This window comes from Centroberyx gerrardi, chromosome 5 (assembly GCF_048128805.1).
Source record: "Centroberyx gerrardi isolate f3 chromosome 5, fCenGer3.hap1.cur.20231027, whole genome shotgun sequence".
NCBI classification, from domain to species: domain Eukaryota; kingdom Metazoa; phylum Chordata; class Actinopteri; order Beryciformes; family Berycidae; genus Centroberyx; species Centroberyx gerrardi.
In genome coordinates, this window is record NC_136001.1 from 15,181,285 (window position 1) to 15,195,222 (window position 13,938).

Sequence of the window (13,938 nt, forward strand, 5' to 3'; positions counted from 1 at the left end):
AGCAGTGTATAGTTATAGCAAATCCTAAGAAAGACAATTGCAATAGGGGAAAAAAATGGAAAAGTAAAGATTTTCATTAGAGACCTGTACTGCAGGAACACCCCCGTAGCTACCGACTCTCCTGTTGTAACATTTACACTTCCCAGGCTGCATGGTTCCAATTTAGGGCTTCTAATGAGCTGTAGTTGAGGTCAATTTATATAAAACGTCCCGGGGCCGACTCTGTCATCAGGGGCCGACATGTTTATGGTGGTCTGAAGTGGGCGCGCGGTCGAGTCCACGACATAAAAGGCGAGCGGGGGGGAATGGGGTATGGGTAGGGTGTGTCAGTCCAGTGAGCGAGGGTGGGGGGTAAGGAGACGGTCAGTGGCTTTTAAAACCTCTGTTGCTACTGGTGCCTTTTTAAATACACTCCCTCAGCAGTGGTGGTGGTATAACCTTAACTTTATTTTTACTTCTTTTATTTAGGAAGCCAGGAAACATTAAGTGTTGCTTCAAATAAGGTCATAAAAAGATAAATATACATGCAGTGACACATAGGGGCAAAACCAGAATCTGGACAATCTGTTCCATATGGTTTGCCCACTCAGCCCCCTGTACTCCATTCACTAGAGCAAATGTATATAGTTCATATCGCTACACTACACATAGTTGTTGGAGAGCAGGATGAAAGAGGTCATTCCAGAGAGTCCCACACCGACCTGTTAAAGCTATCACACAGCCCATTTACAGCCCAACTAACATGAAGTCATTTAAAAACATTCACTGAAGGAGTGTTTAGTTTAGCTTTAAGACTTGATGAGGAACACAAACTTATGCTTAATGAATTACTCCAGGGAGTTTGAACTTTCCGAGACACTCGGATTCGGTTCCATGCCCCCTCCAGCACAACAACACATCATGATGTGCTAAACCAAATGCTAATGAAGCTCCTTTTCCTGCTATTATCTGGTCCTAACTGAATAGCCATGTGAAACAATGGAGCGCTCTGACACAGCCACAGGCACTTGGGCCTGCTTCCCCAAGCCCGTGGGTATCGGGAGGGGTGGGGGTGTGTGTGTGTGGGGGGGGGCGGGGCCGGGCGGGGGGGTGTTAAAGGCAGGACAAAAGCACAGGTGTCTGCAGGTGTGACTGGGTCTCTGTGGCGGAGTGGGGGGAGAAAGGGAAAAGAATGTCAGCGTGCCCAGAGGCTCCGCAGTCAGGCCGTGAGTAAAAACAAGATAAGGTCTTCAGCAGAGGGGAAAGACAAGCTGACCTGAGTGAACCATAATATGACCTGGAGATCAGCAGAGGTCAGGTCAAATAAAACAGGGCTTAAAGAGGAAAACATAACAGATAAGAGAGGACAAGAGGTGAAAAGGTCGAGCTCTCTTGCAGATGTATTTTATGACTATTTTTTTTAATCATTTTTAACCATCGCTTATGTCTGTCAGGCAAGGAAACTTCAATTAGCTCCAAGCAGATGTAAAAGTACAATGGCTGTGCTTGTCTTCATTTATGTACGATGCACTAAATTTATGCATTGTGGCAACATGTCTTTGAGTCCAGCCCATGCTATGTCACGTCTTGCTCCCCTCCTTCCTCTTCTCTTCTCTCTGTACTACAGTATCTGAATAATTAATAAATTACTGAAGGAGGAAGGACCACCCACTCCCCTTTAACAAAAAAATAGTGGTCAGTGTGCCTTTATCAGATTTGAAACTTGGAGTGCCATTCATATTTTCAGCAGTGCTGTAATACTATCTGTGGTCACGGCCATTTATACATCCTCCCTTACTGCACGATGCACCAAATGTGCCACTAAATGAGGCCATTTTGTTTATAGGAACTGTGGGAGGGTTGTGGGTGACTCTGTGCCCCTTTAAAAAGATAATATGCTTCCCATTTAATGGCCTCCGGATGACAAATTGCTTCCAGGGCAAAATGAAGTTAAGAAAATTGTATGTGTGACATGTAAAAAGACACATCCACTCTACTTAAGATGTTTGACATCCATGATTCAATTATACACAATAGTAGGTGCAGTCAGAATTTCTTGAATATCCATTTTGCGCCCAAGTCTTTGATGAAATGCATGCTTTGGTTCTTCAAAAACTTTATCAGTGAACACATTTGACTGACTTTGCAGCTGAAAAAGTTCATGTTTATTATATAATGACAATATACAGTACATTTCCCAATTATGACTAATGACGAATCGAACACGTACGAATGTAAGGTCACATGAGGGAATCTATAGTGAGAGCACATGAGGCTGGTATGGCTTTTTTAATTTCAACCTCAGTGGAAAGTCTTATTCATTGACAAGAGAAATAGTCCTATACACTGTGACGGCACAGAGCTAATAGCTCTTGGAGATGGTAGGAAAAACACTTAGAAAATTGGTGCCCATTATAACCTAATACCCTTACAAATATATAGAGCACCCATAAACTGTTCTTTCCTTTTGAAAATGCTTACTATCCTGATGGTATTCTGACTGACATACAGCCCAAACCATCCTTGTTTTGTTTTTTTTCAACTCAAGCCACTAAATACTTCCTTGGAACATTTAAAGGCAATGGGATTTAAAAGAGACAGGGAGCAGTGAAGGGATGGTGAATAAGGAAACACAAAACCCCCAGAAAAAAAAAGGTAGAGAAAACACAATAAGATAGACCTGCCACTAAAAGTCCTTGTGGTTAGTGAGAAAAGAGAAACCAACCAAACAACAAATGAATCAGGATTTGGATCAAGTGAATGAGCAAATTGAAGAAGGAAAAAGAATCAGGGAGGACGGAGGAAAGAGAGAGACAGCGAGAGAGACAGAGTCAAAATGAAGTTAGAGAACTGAGTGATTTGGGTTGGAAGCGGGAGCAGGGAGCCAGGGCTGGCAGGGTTTTGGTGGAGGAGTGTGGTGGTTCAGAAGTCCTCCAGCGCGAGGCGCCAGCGTGTCCGGCGGGGGCCCTGACCATGAGCTGCCTCACCCCCCCGGAGCCACGGCCACAAACCCCCTCTCCCCCTTCACCACCAGCACCACCACCCATCCAACCCCAAACCCACTGGCAGGCAGCGCTTCACTGAAGCTGCTGCTGCTGCTGCATGTTTATTTAATATTCAGAAGAAATTGAAATATCTTTGTGGGTTAACACACATACATACACAATTACATATACACACGTGCACCCCCACACGCGCGCGCATACATTCACACACATTACCACCGCAAAATATAAATAAATAAAGTAGAGTAATAATATTCTCTTGATCTATGGCCAAGAATAGAGTTAGAGAAAATCTTTTTCAAATGGTGTTTTCAGAAGCGTAGTGGGAGGAGCGTAAATGCCTGACACTGCATGTTGCCTAAGCAGGCGGCATGTCTGAGTCTGACTCCCACAGAGGAGCGAGAGCATTAACAAAGTGGTTCACAAACAAGAAATACTTCCCATATGACAAGAACAGAGCAACTGTGAAAAATTAAGCCCACATATTTCAAATGCACTGGTAGTTTTGAATGTTGGTTCCATTATGCATGGATGGAGGGATTCATATCTCCTGTATGGAGTTAATCGTGTTTATATGAAAGATGAAGCATTTCGTTTAGCAACTTGGCAACTCGGATGTTTAGCAACTCACACACACAGAGTGCAAGTTCTTTCAATGGGAATGTATAAATGAGGTGTTTGTGGAGTGTTTAATGAACACATGTGCATGCAAGCCTTATCCTCTGTGTCTGTGTATATGCATGCATGAGTTTTTGTGCATACACACACACATCCATAATGAGTCTCTGATCATTACAGAGCAGTTCCATCAGACAGAAATCCCTTAAACAGCCTTGGTTTTGGACTTCATGCTATCCCCCTTCTGTCTCCTCTCTCCTCAACAGCCACCAACCACTGCTGCTGCCAAAAATAACACAGGAGCGCCACTCGAACCCGCGCCTCACCACAGCACAGCCTGGCCGCAAGAGAGGGATCAAAACACACACAAAAAAGGAAACACATCATATTGTGGAAGGAGGGGAAAAAGAGCATTCATATAGCTCCATGCTTGAAGATATCTACTGATGATTTTGGCAATGAAGGAACCACACATACTAATGCATTGGGCCAAGATAGGGAAAAGGAGGGAGGGAATGTGTGTGTGTGTGTGTGTGTGTGTGTATGTGTGTATGAAGTATAACTGCTCAGACGGTATTCATTTCAGATCTCAGTCAGTCAGTAATTTAACCACTAGCCCAATAAAAACACTTACATTATCACGTTAAAAGGTCAATAAATTAGGGCCTTCAACCAACAAATGAAGGTCTGGCAAACTAGGCAAATTAGCGCTGAAAGTATGAATAATGAGTAGGAGGGGTATGCCCTTGTCACAGATAAATCATGGTGTTGTGATTGTAGGTTTGGGAGTTCAAATGGGAGACAACCTTACTTATTGTCATGGCCAGATCACTTTGTGTTGCATTTGGCAGGATGTGCTTATCCACACTGACACACCGTTGCCAGTGAATGAATGTGAAGCCATCAGGATTCGAGTTCTGTTTCAACATTGTGGCCGGGAGGGGTTCAGGAGCAAACCATCCTGGGATTAATTGATCAACCACATCAACAAAGGAAACGGTGGAAAGGTGGAAAAAGTAGTGAAATATTTTACTCAAACAGAAGTGGTTTCCGAACTTGTGGTTCCAAAGATGTCAAGTCCTCAGGAAGCAAAACTAGACAGCGAAATTGGGCCAAAATGAGCAGAGTTGTCAATTTTGAATCTTAACCATAGAAAGAAAATCATGAAATGCTACTTTCACTTACTTTTTACTGGCCTAAATAATGAGTAACACATGAAACAGAGATCCCCATACCCCAACACCCACACACACAATACAACAAACAGACACACACATACCACTCTACAATTGGAGCTACAGGGAAGTCCTAAGAGAATTGTAATGATTGATTTGGGCCCCATGGCATGATGAAGCCTATGCCATAACAGTCTGGAATATCTTTCATGAGCCTGGCTGACATTATGCAACAACACAAAAACAAGTCTCACCTAATGAGGAGACCCATAATATGTCTGGGTCCAACCCTAACTTTTAGCCTTAGAATGGACAGTCAACCAAATGACTGAGATTTGCCATGTTTCAATCTCAAATCATGGTGGAAATGACAGGTGCCAGCAGGAAACCCCCGAGGCCCCAGAGGGACCGAGTACAGCCCATGGTACAGCCCCAGCAGAGAGGCCCTTCAGCGGGAAAAGACCATGACCGACTGCCGCCCTCTAGAGGATCAGTTCAGTCATATCAAATAAATAATTACACTGCCTGTCCAAAAATGCAACACACACCCGACTTGAGAAAACATGCCTACAAACAATGCAGCGAAACAAAAAATTATTTCAAAGTTCAATTATCTTTATCTTACGGTGAAAGCACTTTTAAAACATGAATTGTAATATATTGAAGACAAATTCTTGAGGGAAAAAACGTTTAGCAAAGATAATTAAATGCTTTGCCTGAAAGGTTTCGCTCGAGCTTATGTTTATCTGAGGTTGTCGTCGAGTTACTATGTTTATTTGTTTGTTTTTCCTCATGCTGAACCCAAACCAAGATTGGCCTGGAGGAAAACATTACTAACCGTTACATTAGGGAAAAGGTCCCCAGTGTATTTAAAGAAACAATTCAATTGTTTCTGTGGTCATGATGAAACTATCGTCCATCTGTCGTAGCAAATAAATGTGACATATTTGTGGCATTTGCCTCAAGCTTCTTCGGGTCTTCTTGCCTGTCTGTGAGGCCCACCCGGCTAGGAAAGAGCCGGTGTACCCCTTCGTACAAAACGAGATAACCCAAAGGTTCAGGCGGACCAATGAGCAGCCGAGTTTCGAAGGGAGCTATGCACGTGATCGTTTTTTCCAAACAACTGCATTTTCAGATCAGAAGAGGGTCTCGTCTCTTCACATGTCTCATCTGTCTTGGAAAATACCATCTAATGAAAGCAAGTGTCTGCTGTGGTGGGGGGGATTTGCCATCCGAAACCGATCGGCTCTATCTGTGTGAAATAGGGAATGAACGACGAGACAACACCGGACAGCTGCAAGAGAAACTCTGGGTGCTCCAGGTAGCTAAAGCATCATGCACTGCCGTCGGTCAGAAGCTAGCCTAGCATAGCACGTTAGCTAGCTAGCAAGCGGTAGCTAATCTGTGGCGATAACAGGCTCACGAACTGGGACGATTTGATTCAGGCCTTTTCTTATTTCTTAGTGGCTTTCATGAGCGCCTGCCGCTACATACTGGTAGCGATTCAGGCTAGCTACCACCATCTTTAGTCAGTACTAACGTTAGATAACCCGCTATATTTGTGTGTGTGTGTGTGTGTGTGTGTGTGTGTGTGTGTGTGTGTGAGAGTGAGTGACAGAGATCCAGCTGCCACTCTACAAACTGTCCTTCATTGAGCCTCCATATACACATGTTGACTCTGTGACCCATTTAGATCGCTGATTATTCCTAAATACACGAATGGATTCATGTAACCCCCTTTCTCTTGTTTTTGTTCTGCTCCAACAAATAATTTTAAACATTTTGTTTATAAACCACTTTATTTATATAGCACAGTTTACAAAGTGCTTTATATGGAACAAGAGAAACAAAGCGCAAAACACAGATAGTAATAGAAAAAAAGGGAACACAAGATTAAAAACAAGAAAAACAATTACGTGAAGGCCAGTCTATAAAAGTGTGTCTTGAGAAGTGTTTGAAAAGAAAACACTGACTAATGCTAGCCTAATTTCCTCTGCCAGATTGTTCCACAGTGTGGTAAAGTACTTTGGTATTTTGTCAACAGTTGCATAACAGTACATGCCATACTGTCTTGTTTTTTTATTTAGTATTGAGCAAATGCTGGCTGTGAATCCCGGAAAGACGCCCATCAGTCTGCTGCAGGAGTATGGAACGCGGATAGGCAAGACCCCAGTGTACGACCTGCTGAAGGCAGAGGGACAGGCCCACCAGCCCAACTTCACGTTCCGCGTCTCCGTCGGAGAGATCAGCTGCACCGGCCAAGGGCCCAGCAAGAAGGCAGCCAAGCACAAAGCAGCCGAGGCTGCTCTGAAGATGCTCAAGGGAGGCCTGGGAGGTCCTGCCGGAGTTGGTGTCGGAGTAGAGGGTTTTATCGGGGTTGAAGTACCTGCTGATGGAGACAGGTCAGTCTCCTCTAGAATTCACCCAGCATGGATGTAGGTTGACACAGGACACAAGGTTTTCTACGTGGCTGACTGGCACTTGTGTCATCTCAAGTCTGCTGAAGCTGTTACTAGTGTTTGGTTTTGTTTGTTGCTAATTGTCAATACCAATTATTATTGTGTCTACTATTTTGCAATTTAAAAAAATTACATGGTAACATGGTTTTGTAACAACTAGGTTAAGAATTATTCTGTTTTTTTTTTTTTTTTATCTCTATCAAAGAGTGTTTGTTTCTTCTGTGTTTGTTTAACATTTAAAAATTAGGATAAGCATCATTGATTTTTGAAAAACAGAACTGAAGCAGCATGGAGCACTCAGAAGCAAATTGATTCAGAAGTGTAATACCTAACATTATATGTAAAGTTTAAACCTACAGCAAACTACTGCCCACTGGTAAGCATTTGTTTTGTCTGTGTTGTCTATGTCTTGACTTGTGTTATCTTATCCTCAGCAGCCCCCAACCGGAGATGAAGACGTCAGGCACTTCTCAGCAGTCTGAATGTAACCCTGTAGGAGCTCTGCAGGTGAGGTGACAAAACAAGGATGACTACTGTGATTTTCCTTTCCTTTCCTTTCCTTTTCAATGTTTGATTTGAGACTGTCATTGTTCAGTTAATCTTCCACAGTCTCATGTTATTAAGCATGTCTGTGTATAATGTGCATCCACCTGTATGCATGCATACCTGTGTGTCTAATTCTTTTGTGTGTTTCTCTGTTGTTTATGTGTGTGTGTGTGTGTGTGTGTGTGTGTGTGTGTGTGTGTATATGTGCTTGTGTCTGTGGATGTGCGTGTGTACTTCTCTGCCAGGAGTTGGTGGTGCAGAAAGGATGGCGTCTGCCAGAATACACTGTCACCCAGGAGTCTGGTCCAGCGCACCGCAAAGAGTTCACCATGACCTGCAGAGTCGAGAGATTCGTAGAAATCGGTAGACTGCACAATATTTCTTTGAGACTTTCTGTTTGTGTTTGTGTTTACAGGCCATTTGTGTTTCTGTCTCTGACAGATTAATCCCAGTTTTCATTAATATGTAGATCTTTGTTTAAACATGCTAGGTTAGGGGAAATAGTAGGGGAAATAATAAAATTATTATTATAATGAATAATAATAATAATAATAGAAAGTGACTGCAACAACATCAACAGGTATCAGTAGCCTCTAATGGACAGTGTGAAGGAAATTACACTATTATACTATTCTATATGTCTTTAATATCTGTACTGTACTCTCTTTGTATTATTATGAGAGCTCATCTCTGTGTGGAAATTTACAAACTGCTGTTCAGCACATCTCTCATGCCTTTGACCTGACCTGAGACAGATAAGATAGTGGCTAGTTGAATTGGTCCTTGTTTGCACTGGAAATCTTTCATCTCCGGAACCTGGCCATTCTATTCATCATGTATCAAGCATGATACCATTTCTCAGTTGAATGCTATCTCTGTCTTCAGTAATTTTCCATTCTCCACCAGTTTGAGATAAACAAAGGTTCTGACCAGAGAAGGCCTTGAGTGTCCGGTTGGAACTGGATTTTGTTATGCATAGATGCACCCGAATCGCATAATGTTTCAAGTATAAGAATATGTCGGACCACTCATGAATCAGCTGTTTCTACTACATGATTATAAAAAGGGTGGACAAAAACACAAAGAGCAAACACATTTGCTCTTTGTCTCACACACTCGTTGGGTGGGCATTGCGCCTTGCTTGCAAGCAATAAAGATAACAGAAGGACAACTTCTCATCTCCAAGTCTCTTTATTACAGAAAACTTCCACCACAGACAGAAATATAAAAGTCACATTTAACAATAGAACGAGTAAGCTAGCTATTTATTTGATATATTTAGCCTTACTTAATGAATCAATTTTTATCTGTTCCTCCGTAGGAAGTGGAACATCCAAGAAGCTAGCCAAGAGAAACGCAGCAGCCAAGATGTTATCACGCATCCATGATGTCCCAGTAGACCTGAGGACCAGCAACGAGGCTGACGCAGAAGACGATACATTCACCATGGTGAGAAACACAATTTCTCTGTGCACTCATACACCAGCTGACGAAGCTCTAATGATGATTCTGCAGTATTTGGATCATCATTAGAGCATCGTCACTTGCTAGAGGAGAGGATGCGCAACTGTAACATTTGAGTCCATCGCAGGTTCACAACATTAGCATTCTCATGATGTTACCACAATATTATGCAAATATTGTACATTACGATAGAGAGTGCTTATTAACACCTGCCATTTTGTTGTTTACCCCTGTTGTTTGCCTGTCAAATGTTTTGTGTGTTGGCTAAATTGAACACTGAATTATGAATTACTATTTTCCTTACACAATTGCCCTGTAATTGAAAAGTAGATTACCATAGTGCCAAAATATTGCAGTAAAATTCATCTCCTCTGCATGCACAGCACATGGGGAACAGGGCCGAGTCAGGCAAGTGTAAAGGCTTCGGCTGCACGTGGGACTCTCTGCGTAACTCAGCTGGGGAGAAGATCCTGCAGCTGCGCAGCCACCCTCTGGGCATGCCCTCCGACTCCAACTTCTGCTCCCTGCTGAGCGACCTGTCCGAGGAGCAGCGCTTTGACGTCAGCTACCTGGATTTAGGTGGGTTCACATACAGTGCGGTGCTCAAATAGAAGAAAATGACATGCGCTACTGCCACTTGACACAACATCCATTCTACACTGGAAGTTTAAGAGGACCAAAACATTGACTTGGTGGTAAACACAGTTCAGATTTTTACGTCCCATTCATTTGAATGAAGCCACGAAAATAGCCTGAAAACTTACATTTAACATGTTGGTGAACATATTCAACAACAGATCCCACTGTGATTTTCAGTGGACTGTTGGTCCAGAACATAATTTTGCCAAATAGCATTTTTATTGATAGAAGAGAACATAGCGGAGGGATATCATTTAAGAGAGATAGTTCCTGTTTGGGAGACTTGATCTACTTTTTATTTTTAAATACTAATTTTAGTGTAAACCAAGAATAGCAGTGCAAAATGACGACAGACCAATTACTGCTTTATTGTCTTAAAAGCGGGATATGTTGTTGAATCTGTTCACAAACGTGTTAAATGTAAGTTTTCAGGCTATTTTTGTGGCCTCATTCAAACGCTACAAATGCTACAAACTCGTCCCAGCTGCATCTGATCTTGAGTAGTTTATATTCTGGTTTTCATGGCGGTCAAGTGCTGAATAACCCCCATGTTAAAACTAAGTGGAATATTGCTTTAACCCGATTACTCAAGTAACACAGTTTTAGGTTGCATGTAAATGTCATAACTCAATTAGAATGACTCAGTTAAGCTCATACTCTGATTATGAGAAACCCTGTTAAGATGCCTGGCTTATTCTGATATTAAAAGGGTTACTATGGAATGGAAACATCTTACTCTGTTCACTTTTGGTTTACACCACCTGCACAATATTAAGAACTGTACACGTTATGATGTCATCAAAAAAATGGCTTAAATAGTTAAATAGGGAGGGGGTAGCTGGCAGCTGCATGTCTTCATACTTTTTATTTTATCTGTGGACAACACATCACAGCTGGACAGGAATATTCTGTTAATTGATCTTTTCTTGGCAACTGGGAGACTCCGTCGCAGGGCATCAAAGATGCATGTAAACAACTTTACCTGAATAAAACTTAACTGGAGTATGGCCAACATCTAGGTTACTCTGTGCATGTAAACTCAATCATTGCCACATTCATAGTAAAATAGAGTATATAGAGATTTGGAAGACTACTTAAAAGACCACTCTTCTTAAAACATACTTTTATCGCAAGGCCTTTTAATAACCTTTGACTTTTCCTTTTTCATCCCTGTTGCCTTGTCTAATACTATTACATTTGTTGTTATGTCTAATTGTCTATAGCTGGTTTTCTTATTCATTGTTTTTATTATTATTATTATTATTATTATTATTATTATTATTATTTACTTCTATTTTCTATTTGATCAGTCCTTTGTCTTTTATCTGTCTTGCTTGTGAAGCACTTTGTAACTTTGTTTTGAAAAGTGCTATATAAACAAAGAGTATTATTATTATATATAGGTCTCAGATCCATAGTCAGTGTTATGGTGATTATATCTGTAGGTGAAATACCACTGAAATATAGTACAGACAGTGGCAAATCAACATTATGAGGTCTTGCTTGATTTTAATTGAGCTGTTCCTGTGCTGTTTCAGAGGAGCGCAGTCTGAGCGGCCTGTGCCAGTGTCTCGTGGAACTGTCCACCCAGCCAATCACAGTGTGCCATGGCTTTGCCCCAAGCACCGACGCTGCTCGCGCCAACGCAGCCCACAATGCACTGCAGTACCTCAAAATCATGGCTGGAGGGAAGTGATGTGCCTTGTCATCTTCCTCCTCACAGACTAAAACTCACCACCACAATGCCATGACAGATTTCCACTTCGGAGGACGGAAGCACTTATGTTGTCAGCAAAATGACCATCGCCTTTGTGATTAGTTCGAATTACCTGAATTGCCTGAGATGGGGAAATTGAGACTTCTTCCCATCCCCAAATTATCCCCTGGAGCCCTTTTAAGTTGGTCCCATTGATTTCAAATTGTTGCCAATGAAGATATGGTTGCCCAAAAATAACCCCCCCCCCCCCACACACACACACACACACCCCTGACTTTTTGCACATTTGTTTACATTACTAATGATTTCAAAATGCATTTAGGTATTTGGGGCTTTTTGGTTGCTTGTCAACCATACACAGTACTGTATTCTGTCAAAGTTGGTCACTAAAGGATGGTGTTTGGATCCAGTTCCTGAAGTTTAAAAATACAAACAAAATCAATCTTCACAATGGAAAATATAGATGGTGCCCTTGCATTCTGTTCCCACATAATTGCGGACGTTTTCCAATGCAACAAGTGCAAAAAGTCAAAGAGTGTGATACAAAGGGGGGTGAGTGTGGAATCCCCGATCCTTGGTGCTTCACCTAATGCCCATTCAGATGGATGGATGTCAGCTAAGATCTCCCGCCATGCTGCTGAAACGTGGAGAGACAAGGACTCTGCTGAAGAAAGATATCAGAAGACGATTATTTTAAAGACAGTCCCCTTTTTACAGATGAGCTTGTACCTGTCACTCCGAAAGACACGGCTTTGGTTGCATATTGATTTCGTAGTTGTCAACCCTAAAACAGACTGTATTTCTCATTGTAGTATTCTTAATGTTGGGCCTTAAAGGTTTGAGTTTGGACACTGAATCCCGCCCCCACCCTCCCCGCCCATTTTAAGGTTCAGTTAAGGATTATAGTTAATTTAAGTGGTTTTATAGACAAAAAAAATCAGTTCTCCTATTCAAATTATGGATGTTAACCTTTTCTATTGCGGTTACCTTATTTGCTGGATTTTACAAGTATAATTGTGAGAAAAATCAATAGATTGTAGCATATAGTTTAAATTAAATGGTAACATTTTAAAGGTTTTTTTTACATTGATAATGGAAAATGTCGATCAGTGTCCCTTGTAATGGCCCGTACAATTTTGTCCCCTCTAAGACTTGCTTGGGAGAGTTGACTAGATAAACGTGTGACAGAATTTTACGCTTTCAACGCATTTTAGAAATTTAGAACCAAATAATGCAGAAGTTTGAAAACAGTTTTGAAGTTGACTCCACATACTTGTATGAGTAAGTGTCAGACACCGAGGAAGAATAGACTGTCTTCTCTCTGCAATTTTAATTATTTCAATGATGGTTCTTTAATGGTCTGACTAATTGATGGAAAATACTGTGCAACATTAAGACTATATGTTCAACTCTTGTTTACCTGTTACATACTCTCTCTGTCTTTGCATAAAAAGCTCCGTCAATCAATTTGAGAGTAAAACAAAGAAATTAAGTCATGATTGGGGTGAAAGAGACAACATAAGTGACCATATATTCTGTTCATGAATTTGGGAAACTGCTGAAACGTTCCTGACACAATTAGTCGGATCATGACAGACATGTCAAAACCTCCCTTTTGACTTTGAACATTATTATAGTTTAGACTAATTAATGTACCACATACTGTCATGTGGAGTGCTGATGTCGTTACCTCAAGCATAACTCTGTCTGCCTGTTATGTAGCATACCCAGTGTGTTTTTGGGTCCGTTTGAATTAGCACATAGAGGATATTTTGGTCATCTGTAATTTTATACAAATCTCTGTTGGGTTGCAGTGCACTTTTTGTTTTTCAATACTGTTTTGGTATGATCAACTCAGTGTTAATGATGGTGCAAGTTCTGTCCACAGATCACGATGCTTACTGTACTGACAAAATTATATTCCAGATTGTCTTCTCCAAATACCTGTTAGTTCTTGTTAGGTTTCATTACTACCGACCTTGCTGTAGTTATTCTAACACATCTGCTGATGTATCGTCTTGCACTCAACTGAAACAAGTCAAAGTATTGAAAACAGAATAGAGTTTGCACTACCTTAACTGTTCACTTCCTTTTGCACAATGCAGGCTGACCAAGTTTCTGTAGATCTACCTCGACTGGTATACAGTACAGTATGTTTGATGTAACCCCTGACCTCATTGTCTATGTGGTCACTCCCATGTAAGTTGAAAAGGTAGTTATGCATTTTTTTTATTTTATTCATGAAATAAGAAGGAAATAATCACTAGGTTGTTGGTTAGTTGAAGGTGCTGACACCATTATACACAATTTTGGCATCACTGTCTCGTAGTACTGCC

The 13,938-nt window shown here is 41.4% G+C and overlaps 2 protein-coding genes across 4 annotated transcripts in view; both read left to right on the forward strand.

The window, feature by feature from the left end:
* The window catches only part of prr13 (proline rich 13), a 116,420-nt gene that overhangs the window by 62,307 nt on the left and 40,175 nt on the right, over window positions 1-13,938 (forward strand). The window lies entirely within an intron of this gene.
* On the forward strand, window positions 5,919-13,865 carry tarbp2 (TAR (HIV) RNA binding protein 2). Of its 3 annotated transcripts, none has more exons than XM_071922665.2 (7): window positions 5,919-6,098; window positions 6,865-7,179; window positions 7,671-7,743; window positions 8,028-8,145; window positions 9,104-9,231; window positions 9,630-9,825; window positions 11,424-13,865. In XM_071922665.2, exons 1-7 carry the CDS (start codon window positions 6,046-6,048, stop codon window positions 11,579-11,581), a joined length of 1,041 nt encoding a protein of 346 aa, XP_071778766.1. In that variant the 5' UTR covers window positions 5,919-6,045; the 3' UTR covers window positions 11,582-13,865. The 3 variants fall into 3 exon arrangements, with proteins under 3 accessions (XP_071778766.1, XP_071778767.1, XP_071778769.1); XM_071922666.2 differs by having other exon boundaries at window positions 8,031-8,145; XM_071922668.2 differs by having other exon boundaries at window positions 7,674-7,743.